General features: G+C 43.8%; 1 protein-coding gene across 1 annotated transcript in view; it reads right to left on the reverse strand.

The window, feature by feature from the left end:
• LOC142291993 (venom factor-like) overlaps window positions 1-14,400 on the reverse strand; it is a 353,454-nt gene that overhangs the window by 941 nt on the left and 338,113 nt on the right. Inside the window, exon 39 of the mRNA XM_075337006.1 lies at window positions 7,396-7,479. Within this exon, the coding sequence (XP_075193121.1) occupies window positions 7,396-7,479 (84 nt within the window). The remainder of the gene's footprint in view (window positions 1-7,395; window positions 7,480-14,400) is intronic.

Consider the following 14,400-nt stretch of genomic DNA (forward strand, 5'->3'; position numbering starts at 1 on the left):
ACAATACACAGTATGTATAGGAAGCTCCCAGTCTGGGGTATAGGCGAGATTATATACACAGCTTTGCTACATCTGCATCAGACAAAACAAGGATTCTATCAAAAGTGCTCCAAGCTGTCCAGTAAGTGATAAATCCCTGGAATCAGGTTGTAGTATGCTGCTCTCAGACTATTCAAAGAAAATGTGGCAGCAGGTGTTTGTTATATACAGAGCTATTCCACCCTAAATAAGTTATAATTTATCAGCAGGATTGGATCAAAGTGCACAGGACCACCATCAGCGCATTACAGCCGTGACTCCTGTACAGGGCCGATGAGCAGAAGCCAACAAGGGGGGCCCAGCGCTGACAGTCCGGGCCCCTCTCCTTTCATTCCTACACTCACTGGGCCCCAGGGGGCAGGGCCGCCATCAGCGCAATGAGGTGGACCCGGGCCTGTCCTCTCTCTTCCTGCTCTGCACTGATCTGTGTGATTAGTGCAGAGCAGGACAGGAAACTTATTGGACCAGAACGGAGGCTGCAAGAGCTGAGAAGGTAAAGGACCTTCTGCCCGAGTAACTTCAGGACCTTTCAGGTTATCTGACTAATCATGTGCCTGAACAAGGAAGCCGCGGAGACACCATCACATGTTTCTCAACGCTGGCAGGTAACTAGCCAGGTCTTTCACTGGGAAGGAAAAATCATGGGAAGGGCAGTCTCCGGTCAAGGAAACCACCAATGCCAAAACATGGTATCCATCCACAGACAGCTGTTTCGGGGTATTTTCCCCTCTTCAGTGTGGAGTAGGAAACTGGCTAGTGGGAGCAATGCCTAGTAGAAGACTATATAGGTAAGCATAGTTGACCTTAGGGAGATCAACATCCAGCACCGCGGAGAACCATCACGTGTTTTCTCAACGCAGTGATTCTAGAGCAATGCCCCGAAACAGCTGTCTGTGGATAGATACCATGTTTTGGCATAGGTGGTTTCCTTGACTGGAGACTGCCCTTCCCGTGGTTTTTTCTTCCCGGTGAAAGACCTGGCTAGTTACCTGCCAGCGTTGAGAAACATGTGATGGTGTCTCTGCGGCTTCCTTGTTTTGCATATTTCCCAGGGGGCATTGCTCTAGAATCACTGCGTTGAGAAAACACGTGATGGTACTCCGCGGTGCTGGATGTTGATCTCCCTAAGGTCAACCACCCTTACCTATATAATCATGTGCCTGATCACATGACCGGAAAGGTGAATTGGAAGTTGCTCTAGCTGTTCAACTGCTACAGCCTCCATCCAGGTTCCACTGGCTCCTCTCCTGCTCTGCACCCATCAGGAACTGCAAGATGAGGCAATGTATAGTGTGTGTAAGGAAATGTGCCTGTTGTAGGGCTGTGTTTCTATATGTACATGTATTCTGTGTGCAGCAGAGCTATGTGTGTATATGTGCATGTATTCTGCGTGTAGCAGAGCTATATGTGTATATCTGCATGTATTCTGCATGCAGCAGAGCTATGGGTGTATATGTGCATGTATTCTGTATGTAGCAGAGCTATGTGTGTGCATATGTGCATGTATTCTGCGTGCAGCAGAGCTATGTGTGTGCATATGTGCATGTATTCTGTGTGCAGCAGAGCTATGTGTGTATTTGTGCATGTATTCTGCGTGTAGCAGAAATATGTGTGGGTGTATATGTGCATGTAGTCTGTGTGTAGCAGAGCTATGTGTGTATATAGGCATGTAGTCTGCATGTAGCAGAGCTGTGTTTTGCTGTAGGCGTATATAGCAGAGCTGTGTGCATGGAGCAGAACTGTGTAGTGTGAATGTAGAATAGCAATGTGTGTCTATAGGAGCGTGTAGTGTGCATATAGCAGAGCTGTGTGTGTCTATGGGAGTGTGTAGTGTGCATGTAGCAGAGCTGTGTGTGTCTATAAGTGCATGTAGTAGAGCTGTGTGCATATGTGCATGTAGTAGAGCTGTTTTTGTGTATATGTGCATGTAATAGAGCTCTCTGTATATCTGCATGTAGTTGCATGTAGTACAGCTGTGTGTCTATAGGTGCATGTAGTAGAGTTGTGTGTGTCTATATTTGCATGTAACTGTGCCATGTATGTCTATGGGCATTTAGCAGAACTGTGTATGCCTATGGGCATTTAGCAGAGCCGTTATGTCTATGCGCATTTAGCAGAGCCGTGTATGTCTATGGGCATGTAGCAGAGCCGTGTATGTCTATAGTCATATAGTAGACCTGTGTATGTCTATAGGCACATACAGTAGGTACGGAAAGTATTCAGACCCCTTTAAATTTTTTCACTCTTTCATTGCAGCCATTTGGTAAATTCAAAAAACTTCATTATTTCTTATCAAAGTACACTCTGCACCCGACCTTGACAGAAAAAAAACAGAAATGTAGATTTTTTTTTAAAAAAGAAAAACTGAAATATCACATGGTCATAAGTATTCAGACCCTTTGCTCAGACACTCATTTGTCATATGCTGTCCATTTCCTTGTGATCCTCCTTGAGATGGTTCTACTCCTTCATTGGAGTCCAGCTGTGTTTAATTAAACTGATAGGACTTGATTTGGAAAGGCACACACCTGTCTATATAAGACCTCACAGTGAATGTCAGACCAAATGAGAATCAGGAGGTCAAAGGAACTGCCCAAGGAGCTCAGAGACAGAATTGTGGCAAGGCACAGATCTGGCCTAGGTTACAAAAGAATTTCTGCAGTACTCAAGGTTCCTTAGAGCAAAGTGAAGTATAGGCTCATGATCAATTTAGAGTTTAGAATTTTGTGAAAATCACTACCAAAAAAGCATGTAAGAATGGTAGAAGTGCCCCAGCAGCCTTCTCAAGAATGTACTCCATGTTGTATTACTAAGGTATTTGATGATGGAGTATCCACTTATTGTAGGTGGTTGGTACAAGCGTGTGTGTGTGTGGGGGCACGCTAAATATGTCACGGGAACCAGATGGCAGGATCTAAACACCTAAGCTGATCCTCAGACTGCATACCCTGCGCTGTCCTTCAGCTCAGAGGAACTCTTGATGGTAGGAAGGTCTGAGTCACCAGCATGTCACTGACTTTTGTCCTAGCCCTGATGTAATTCCTTTCCCCCACCTTAACCCTAGGGGAGAGCAAACCCCACATCCAGACACAGACAGCGGAAAACGACAACTCGTATACACGATAATCACACACAAAGGAGCCACTAAAAGCGCACAAGGGGAAATAACATAAAAGGGGAAGTAGACTACTGGAAAACTTCAAACTGTACACCCAGCACCCTATGAATTGCTTCAGCATGCACCAATGCTGCAGCCAACAAAGCAAGTCACTGAGAGGGCTTCTCCAGCTCCTCCTCCTGGCCAAGATTCTAAATGAAAATAACCAGCACCCTTTGCTGGAAGCAGAGGGTATATATATGACCTGGGAGTGGTCTAAACCTGAAACACCTGCCCAGGAGTCAGGAGCTCCTGGAAAGTACACTGACATTAACCCTCTCCTTCCCAAAGAAAAGGGAATTCATTTAATCAAGGTAAAGTGAGACTCTGACCCAGAACCTGTCACTAAACTCTACAACAGAGCGATAACCGTGACAAAATATCTACGCTAAGGCTCATGACTTTTAATGGATTTGAACAATTTTAGGGGCACATATACTGCACAATTGGTAATGAGTGTTCCATTTAATGCGGTGTAAACAGGCTGCCGGGCACCTAACAGACTAGCAAAACCTTCGTTCATCGGGTGAAATTATTTTTAAGTTTACTTAAAAGATTATTGTTCTTGGCAGCACATCATCCTGTGTATACAATAAATGTGCTGCCGAGAACATTGCAGCCAAGGCACCCTGTACGATCTAATACTGATTGTTTCGTGCACATTTGAAGAACGGTCTGACTGTCTAAGCAGGTTATTAAATGACTACAAACTGGCAAACATGTTGCCCATTTTCTGTCTAACGTCACTGGTCAGCTGATGAAAATCCAAATTAAAGCTCCATCCGTCAGGCATTCTACAATTTCTGCCTTTTATTGAGCTTCCATGTATACTGGGAGCTGGAACGATTTTACTTTTTTGCCTACATAACTATTTGGGACCTTGTTTTTGGTGGATGAGTTAATGTTTTCATTGATACCAAGTCTGGATTCATTGGAGGTTTTTTTATTTTATCACTTTTTATTCCATATTTTGGGATGCAGACAAAAGGTTGTTTAAAATATATTTTTATGGCGTTCGCTATACGGGTTAAAGAACATGACATTTCTATAGAGAGGATCATTACAAATGTGGTGATACTAATTATCTGCAGGCTTTTTTTTGTTTTATAGGTAACAGGTATATGTATTTTTTATAATTTTGATTTTTAATTTTTTTTTTACATTTTACTAAACTTTACTTTTTATTTTAGCCTCAATAGGAATTTCAACTTAAATGGGCTTAAACGCAGATCACTTAAGGCCCCGTCACACTAAGCAACATCGCTAGCAACATCGCTGCTAACGAACAACTTTTGTGACGTAGCAGCGATGTTGCTAGCGATGTTGCTGTGTGTGACATCCAGCAACAACCTGGCCCCTGCTGTGAGGTCGTTGGTTGTTGCTGAATGTCCTGGGCCATTTTTTAGTTGTTGCTGTCCTGCTGTGAAGCACAGATCGCTGTGTGTGACAGCGAGACAGCAACAACTAAATGTGCAGGCAGCAGGAGCCGGCTTCTGCGGAGGCTGGTAACCAATGTAAACATCGGGTAACCAAGAAGCCCTGTCCTTGGTTACCCGATATTTACCTTCGATACCAGCCTCCGCCGCTCTCACTGTCAGTGCCGGCTCCTGCTCTGTGCACATGTAGCTGCAGCACACATCGGGTTAATTAACCCGATGTGTGCTGTAACTAGGAGAGCAAGGAGCCAGCGCTAAGCATTGTGCGCTGCTCCCTGCTCTGTGCACATTTAGCTGCAGCACACATCGGGTTAATTAACCCGATGTGTGCTGTAACTAGGAGAGCAAGGAGCCAGCGCTAAGCAGTGTGCGCTGCTCCCTGCTCTGTGCACATTTAGCTGCAGCACACATTGGGTAATTAACCCGATGTGTGCTGTAACTAGGAGAGCAAGGAGCCAGCGCTCAGTGTGCGCTGCTCCCTGCTCTCTGCACGTGTAGCTCCGTGCGGTGGTAACCAAGGTAAATATCGGGTTGGTTACCCGATATTTACCTTAGTTACCAAGCGCAGCATCTTCCACGCTGCGCTGGGGGCTTGTCACTGGTTGCTGGTGAGCTCACCAGCAACTTGTGTAGCGACGCTCCAGCGATCCCTGCCAGGTCAGGTTGCTGGTGGGATCGCTGGAGCGTCGCAGTGTGACATCTCACCAGCAACCTCCTAGCAACTTACCAGCGATCCCTATCGTTGTTGGGATCGCTGGTAAGTTGCTTAGTGTGACTGGACCTTTACACTGCAATACTCAGCAATGAACTGATAGGCATTCTGATATGCAATTAGGACCCAACCTTAGTCAAGGTTTAAAAGGATTAAGATTGCACTTCGAGAACAGTAAAGGCTCCTTTACACACTGAGACTTTCTAGCGATCCCACTAGCGATCCCGACCTGGCCGGGATCGCTGGAAAGTCTCTGGTGAGCTGTCAAACAGGCAGATCTGGCCAACGACGCAGCTGTGTCGCCCAGGGATAAGGGGTACTCAGATCCGGGCCACGGGGTCACTTCTGTGGGTATCACGGTGGCGCGACCCGGTCTGTGATCCCAGGCTCCACAATAAAAGGGGGATTAAGTAGGGGAGATTGTCCGTGACGCCACCCGTGGTGTGCGGTGAGGTAACGGAGCACCGCCGCTGCCGGTTAATGGATCCCGGGGATGGTGGTGGGCAGCAAGGTGTTGATTTCCCCCCACGGGTAGGGTGTTGGTGTCCCGGGACCCCGGTGAGATGGTGCAGGGAGGAGATGGAGACGGTCTGAGAGCTGTGCGTCCGGTTGGACCGGGGGATGTTGTTACTCAGTTCGCTTTGTAAGAAAGTTCACACAGAGTCAGGAATTAACCAGAAACTGCCGGAGTCCGCAGCCTTCGGTATGGAGGGTGTTAGTGTCCCACACACGATGCAGCAGCCCCTGTTCTTTCCCTGCAGCCAGGTGCCTCTTTCTCTACTCTTTCTCCTCAGCAGGGAACGGGGAGTCCACTCCCCTGCAGTGATCTGGGTTGCCCTTGGTACCGGCGGGCCGCTACCCTGCCCCGGCTACCTCTGGCCCCTTCCTCACTAACAGCCTGTCCCGGCCCTTTTGGAGAACGCTTCTGTAGCAGCCCGGGAGCTACAACTCCGGGCTCCTCTCCTGTCTCTCTCTCCACACACTCTGCTCCAGCCCCTCCCCTCCTGCTCTGTTTTGCTCTCACACTGGGGGAGGTGGTTTGTCCTGCTGCACTGGTGTGGGATCAGGTTACCAAGGAGGATTAACTCTTTCTGTGACAACCTGGCTTTGCCAGGGCGTCACACAGCAGCGATTCAGACCTGCAGAACGACCTCGCTAGATGTTGGGGACGTGTCAAAGCAGCTATTTGAAAGGGAAGTCGCTAACGAAGTCGTTGTAACGGTGTCAAACAGCGCAGCGGGAAACATAGGACCAAAAAATGGTCCTGAAAGATTTGTAGCGATTAGCAACCTCACAGCGGGGGCCAGGTCGCTGATGCGTGTCACACACTGCAATGTCACTGGGGAGGTCGCTATTACATCACAAAACCGGTGACGTTACAGCGATATCGCTAGCGATGTTGCAGTGTGTAAAGGGGCTTTAGGCACCCGGCTATCATGACAACACATCGGCACTACACAGTTGGGTCAAGGATGGGAGGGGGGGTAATAGGCTGGTGCATTAAGGGGTCATCAGAATGAGTGCAAAATGTGGGTGTTGGGGGGAACTGATTCCATACAGTATCTAAATGGCAAGATTCAGCCTGTTTTGCAAAATTTCTGATACATATAATGCAATGGGAGAATATAGTTTGATTTACCTAATTTGCTTACAAATTTACCAACAGAAAATTACAAACACAGTGCATTTAACTCTAATGCATCCCTATGGGCAAAATGCAAATCGGTCAAAAATTGACCTCACTTCCAGCCTGAATTTTCACCATATATAGAATATTTATCAACCACAAAATAAGATATTCCTGTATATTATGCAGCAGACATAAAGGAGGACATCACCGCTGTTTAGACAGGGTTAATGTTACAGATTTGGAAAATGTGCACCAAATATAAAACATAAGACCACAAAAACCCTACTTTAGTTCTGTCTTTTTTTGTGTCTTTCTTCTTTTCTAAATTAAACCATAACAAAAGTAAGAAACAAATTATTAAATTATTGAACATACTAGCATTCATTTTCTACAAATTTATTACTCAAATACTCTCATTTACCTTCTTTGATTACATCCAAAATGGTGACATTGTGGAAGTCAAAGTTGGCTTGCGTCCTTGAGTCTGTCAGTTGAACCTTCACAACTAAGCAATGAAAAGAACACATTTATATGATTTTTCAATAAATATTTCGATTTTTTTCTATAGATCATTTTTGTAATTGGATTTCAATAACATTTTTAAAAACCATTTTGTGTCCTCAGCATCTACAAATGACTATATATAGTAGACTGTAGAATACATTAACAGTGAAATCTGACAGTGAGCTCGTTCTGACTGGGGGGTGGGAGGGGGGTCTAACCATTTTCTTTCCTCCTTTTGAACTTTATTGTCCAAGTAAACTTTGATATTTTTATAAACCATCTTTAGAATTAGTCAGCTTGAAGGAGTTGTCAACTACGTTGACAACGCCTTCTCAATCCTTATGTTTCCCCACATTAAAATACTAAGCACGTTTCCAGCAGTGTTGGCACTGGCTCTCCTGGGGCTTGCATGACATTTTTATATCACACAATCTCTGTGGCTAATTAGTGCTTGCTTCACTCTCACTTCCTTCTAATGTCAATTACGTGCAAAGGATAGGAGAGAGCAGCCACATCTCTTGCTTCCTCCTCTGAGTGGCTCAGTGAAGCAGGCGCTGATTGGTTGCAGGTATTGCGTGACATGTCACACTATTCCTGGGAGAGCCAGTGGTAACAATGCGGAAATAGTGCTGACACTGTAGGCGAGTATAGATGTTATTATTTTACTGTGGGGAGTAAACATGAGGATTGGGAAGGGGTTGTCCAAATAGTGGACAACCCCTTTTAGAGTTTGACATGGTAACTATATAAGTTGTTACAGCTGCAGTGATGCAAAAAAATAATATACAGTACAGACCAAAAGTTTGGACACACCTTCTCATTCAAAGATTTTTTTTTATTTTCATGACTCTGAAAATTGTAGATTCACATTGAAGGCATCAAAACTATGAATTAACACATGTGGAATTAAATACTTAACAAAAAAGTGTGAAACAACTGAAAATTTGTCTTATATTCTAGGTTCTTCAAAGTAGCCACCTTTTGCTTTTGATTACTGCTTTACACACTCTTGGCATTCTCTTGATGAGCTTCAAGAGGTAGTCACCGGAAATGGTTTTCACTTCACAGGTGTGCCCTGTCAGATTTAATAAGTGGGATTTCTTGCCTTATAAATGGGGTTTGGACCATCAGTTTTGTTGTGCAGAAGTCTGGTGGATACACAGCTGATCGTCCTACTGAATAGACTGTTAGAATTTGTATTATGGCAAGAAAAAACCATCTAAGTAAAGAAAAACGAGTGGCTATCATTACTTTAAGAAATGAAGGTCAGTCAGTCCGAAAAATTGGGAAAACTTTGAAAGTCTCCCCAGGTGCAGTGGCAAAAACCATTAAACGATACAAAGAAACTGGCTTACATGAGGACCGCCTCAGGAAAGGAAGACCAAGAGTCTCCTCTGCTGTGGAGGATAAGTTTATCCGAGTCACCAGCCTCAGAAATCGCAGGTAAATAGCAGCTCAGATTAGAGACCAGGTCAATGCCACACAGAGTTCTAGCAGCAGACACATCTCTAGAACAACTGTTAAGAGGAAACTTGCAGCTTGCAGCAGGCCTTCATGGTAAAATAGCTGCTAGGAAACCACTGCTAAGGACAGGCAACAAGCCAAAGAGACTTGTTTGGGCTAAAGAACACAAGTAATGGACATTAGACCAGTGGAAATTTGTGCTTTGGTCTGATGAGTCCAAATTTGAGATCTTTGGATTTAACCACCGTGTCTTTGTGTGACGCAGAAAAGGTGGACGGATTGGCTCTACATGCCTGGTTCCCACCGTGAAGCATGGAGGAGGAGGTGTGATGGTGTGGGGGTGCTTTGCTGGTGACACTGTTGGGGATTTCTTAAAAATTGAAGGCAAACTGAACCAGCATGGCTACCACAGCATCTTGAAGCGGCATGCTATTCCATCCGGTTTGCGTTTAGTTGGACCATCATTTATTTTTCAACAGGACAATGATCCCAAACACACCTTCATGCTGTGTAAGGGCTATTTGACTAAGAAGGAGAGTGATGTGTTAGCAGAGTGATGTGTTGCTACACCAGATGACCTGGTCTCCACAGTCACCAGACCTGAACCCAATTGAGATGGTTTGAGGTGAGCTGGACCGCAGAGTGAAGGCACAAGGGCCAACAAGTGCTAAGCATCTCTGGGATTTCCTTCAAGACTGTTGGAAGACCATTTCCGGTGACTACCTCCTGAAGCTCATCAAAAGAATGCCAAGAGTGTGCAAAGCAGTAATCAAAGCAATAGGTGTCTACTTTGAAGAACCTAGAATACAAGACATATTTTCAGTTGTTTCACACTTTTTTGTTAAGTATTTCATTCCACATGTAGATGCATTCAATGTGAATCTACAATTTTCAGAGTCATGAAAATAAAGAAAACTGTTTGAATGAGAAGGTGTGTCCAAATTTTTGGTCTGTACTGTATATAACTAGCGAATAATGATGGTCGAGAAATACAATGATCAGTACTCGAAATGATGAGTGTACAGTATATTATAATGCTCGAGTGCTCATTGCTCAAAGCAAGCAGGTCAGACACTCTGACAGGCTCAAGTCAAGTAACGAGCATTATGGAAGTCAATGCTTTGCAAGTTCAGCTCTCTGCCCACATACACATACCATTTCTGGGAGGTAGGGAGTTTTGTTCGTTTTTTGGTTTTTTTTTTGGACACACTTCAAAAACCTTGTTCTAACCCCATTGAGAGCCATTTAGAGACTGCAAGTGGCTCTCACTGGGTTGCCAGCTTGCATCATTAAGTGACGCAAGTCTGTGCTTTGTATTTGATGTTTAATAAACATCACATCCGAGCACCCACGATACTCGGCCGAGCACTGCGAGTACCTGAGCACCCCGATTATCGAGCAGTGGCAAGCACACTACCCCATCATTAATAGCAATACATAGATTTTTCATAGTTGCATTTTGTAAGCTATAATAATATATTTTTTCCTTCAACACATCCGATGAAGGCTTTTGTTATTCAGGAGTAATATATTTCAAAATAGCACCTTTTACAGTGTACGACCTAGAATGAATTGTTTAACGACTGTCATTTTGCGACTTTGTTCATACACTGTGTTCAGAATTATTAGGCAAATGAGTATTTTGATCACATGATACTTTTTATACATGTTGTCCTACTCCAAGCTGTATAGGCTTGAGATCCAACTATCAATTAAGTAAATCAGGTGATGTGCATCTCTGTAATGAGGAGGGGTGTTGTGTAATGACATCAACACCCTATATAAGGTGTGCTTAATTATTAGGCAACTTCTTTTCCTTTGGCAAAATGGGTCATAAGAGAGATTTGATGGGCTCTGAAAAGTCCAAAATTGTGAGATGTCTTGCAGAGGGATGCAGCAGTCTTGAAATTGCTAAACTTTTGAAGCGTGATCACTGAACAATCAAGAGTTTCATGGCTAATAGCCAACAGGGTCGCAAGAAGCGTGTTGGACAAAAAAGGCGCAAAATAACTGCCCATGAATTGAGGAAAATCAAGCGTGAAGCTGCCAAGATGCCATTTGCCACCAGTTTGGCCTTATTTCAGAGCTGCAACGTTACTGGACTATCAAAAAGCACAAGGTGTGCCATACTCAGGGACATGGCCAAGGTAAGGAAGGCTGAAAAACAACCACCTTTGAACAAGAAACATAAGATAAAATGTCAAGACTGGGCCAAGAAATATCTTAAGACTGATTTTTCAAAGGTTTTATGGACTGATGAAATGAGAGTGACTTTTGATGGGCCAGATGGATGGGCCAGAGGCTGGATCAGTGAAGGGCAGAGAGCTCCACTCCGACTCAGACGCCAGCAAAGTGCAGGTGGGGTACTGGTATGGGCTGGAATCGTCAGAGATGAATTTGAGGGACCTTTTCGGGTTGAGGATGGAGTCAAGCTCAACTCCTAGACCTACTGCCTGTTTCTGGAAGACAACTTCTTCAAGCAGTGGTACAGGAAGAAGTCGGTATCGTTCAAGAAAAACATGATTTTCATGCAGTACAATGCTCCATCACATGCATCTAACTACTCCACAGTGTGGCTGGCCAGTAAAGGTCTAAAAGATGAAAAATAATGACATAGCCCCCTTGTTCACCTGATCTGAACCCCATAGAGAACCTGTGTTCCCTCATAAAATGTGAGATCTACAGGAAGGAAAAACAGTACACCTCTCGGAACAGTGTCTGGGAGGCTGTGGTGGCTGCTGCACGCAATGTTGATCGTAAACAGATCAAGCAGCTGACAGAATCTATGGATGGTAGGCTGTTGAGTGTCATCATAAAGAAAGGTGGCTATATTGGGCACTAATTTTTTTGGGTTTTGTTTTTGCATGTCAGAAATGTTTATTTCTAAATTTTGTGCAGTTATATTGGTTTACCTGGTGAAATTCAATAAGTGAGATGGGAATATATTTGTTTTTTATTAAGTTGCTTAATAATTCTGCACAGTAATAATTACCTGCACAAACAGATATCCTCCTAAGATAGCCAAATCTAAAAAAAACCCACTCCAACTTCCAAAAATATTAAGCTTTGATATGTATGAGTCTTTTGGGTTGATTGAGAACATAGTTGTTGATCAATAATAAAAAAAAAAAAATACTCTAAAATACAACTTGCCTAATAATTCTGCACACAGTGTAAAGTGTTTCATCAAGTGATATAAATAACACAGGGGTTTTTTCCGCCACTTGTTAGGAATAATATTGTTAAAAGTACAACATTTTAATTTATATAATTCTAAGAATCATAACTTTAGCAAAGTAAAAACTCTACAAAAGGCATGATGTTCACATTTTTCTGTTGACAGACCTGTATCAAACATTACTTTACTGGTGTTTGCTGTGTAAGGTAATTATGTTCATTGAGTCATTTTGAATGCTGTGAGATCAATGATGTATAGTGTTTTTTTGGTTTTTTTCTGATTTATTTTTTTTTTATTTTCTAAAACTATTTTTTAGTCCCACCAGAGAATCTGAATCTAATCGCTTGGTTATTACACTGCAATTATTCTATATATGTCTGGTAGTTTAAAACTAGGAAGCAACCAGAGCGACAGTCTTATAGATAGTACATCGCTCATGTAGGGGCAATGTAAGGCCACCCGTTGCATTATCAAGCATTAATCACCCAAAATCGTGTTGTGAGAAGAATATTGGTGTGAATGAGGCAGCCGTGTCTCTCTGTCTAACCAATTTGAGGCTGTAAACAGCATTGACATCAGCATTAAATGGGTTAACATCAGTTGTGAGAGAGCACTGATGTGCTCAAGTGCTCATTACTCGAACTGAGCGGGTCCGACGCTCTGACCAGCTTAATTCGAATAACAAGTATAATGGACGTCTGTGGGGAACTCAATTATTTTTCAGGCAGACTCCGATAGAGGGCAGGGGAGGTCGTCCTGGGGTTCCCCCAAATTTGATAATCAGCCAAGGTAATGCAGACCTTTTTGCTTTACCTTGACTGGTTATCAAAAATACAGAGTACCCCAGGCAGTTTTTTAATTTATAAATAAATAATTTAAAAAAATAGTGTGGGGTCTTTCTATTTTTGATAACCAGCCAAAGTAAAGCAGACACCTGCAGGCTGGTATTATCAGGCTTGGAAGGTCAATGGTTATTTGGTCTTTCCCAGCCTAAAAATGGCAGCCCGCAGCCTCCCCAGAGGTGGCAGATCACATTAGATGTGCCAATTCCGGCACTTTGCCCTGGCTCTTCCTGATTGCCCTGATGCTATGGCAATTGGGTTAATATTTTTCTGAAGTTGATGTAAGCTGTGAATTGTAAGCTGATGTTAGTAATGCTGGTGTTAGTAATGGATAGGGATTTATCAGACAGCCCCCATTACTAACCCAGTAAGTGCAAGGTAAAAAAAAAAATACATGTACACAAGAAAAAATAGTTTATTTGAGTAAACACTCCCCCACAGTATCCCTCATTCACCAATTTATTAGAAAAAAAAAAAACCCAACACCCATGAAGATCCAACTTAAACCAATGTGTAGTGGTCCCACAATGTCCCCCGAATCCATACCTATGGACCCTGTATAGATCACTCCAGGTCAGCACCAAACCAGGAATTTCTGACACGTGGTAACATCAGAATTCAGTGAAGTCACCTCATGTGAGAAATTACAGGTCTGGTGCTGACTGGGACTGACTCCAAAGGTCACTCCTGGTTATTGCCAGACGCAGAACTTCTCACACGTGGTGACTTTACCGAGATACTGACGCCACCGGGCGTGAGAAACTCCAGGTTTGGCGCTGTCCAGGAGTGACCTCTACATTCTGAAAAAAAATAAAACTAAAAGGATGCAGTGGTGAGCTTAGGGACACAAAAAGGCCTAGATGTCCATAAAACACAACAGTGGTGATCGCAGAATTCTTATCATGGTGAAGAAAAACTCCTTCACAACATTGACCCAAGTGAAGAACACCTACCATGAAGAGAAGACTTCATGAGAGCAAATACAGAGGATTCACTACAAGATGATAACCATTAATCAGCCTTAATCCCTTCACGACTGATGACATACTGGTACGTCATTGATTATGTAGTGGTAATAACTGCCGACTGCTGTGGTGAGCCGGCAGTTATCTCTGCACATGTCTGCTGATTTGAACAGCAGACATGTGGGGATAACAGGCGCAGGTGGATTCACGATCCACCCATGCCTGCTTGCCACTTGTCAAATTTTGACAGTGCGATTAAATTGGCTGCAGTGGGGATCGTGCCATTCCCCGCCTCCATTGGAAGCCCTGTGACGTGATTACAGGGAGCCGCTGGTTGCCATGGTAGCTTGGGGTCATGTGATGACCCCTGATGCTGCCATGACGTAGTTCCTGGAAGAGCCATCAGAGTGCCAGCTCTTACAGGAACGTTTCATTTCTGCTAATCGGAGCTATGCAGCTCTTATCAACAGAGA

Source organism: Anomaloglossus baeobatrachus, chromosome 1, assembly GCF_048569485.1.
Source record: "Anomaloglossus baeobatrachus isolate aAnoBae1 chromosome 1, aAnoBae1.hap1, whole genome shotgun sequence".
In the NCBI taxonomy this organism is placed as follows: Eukaryota; Metazoa; Chordata; class Amphibia; order Anura; family Aromobatidae; genus Anomaloglossus; species Anomaloglossus baeobatrachus.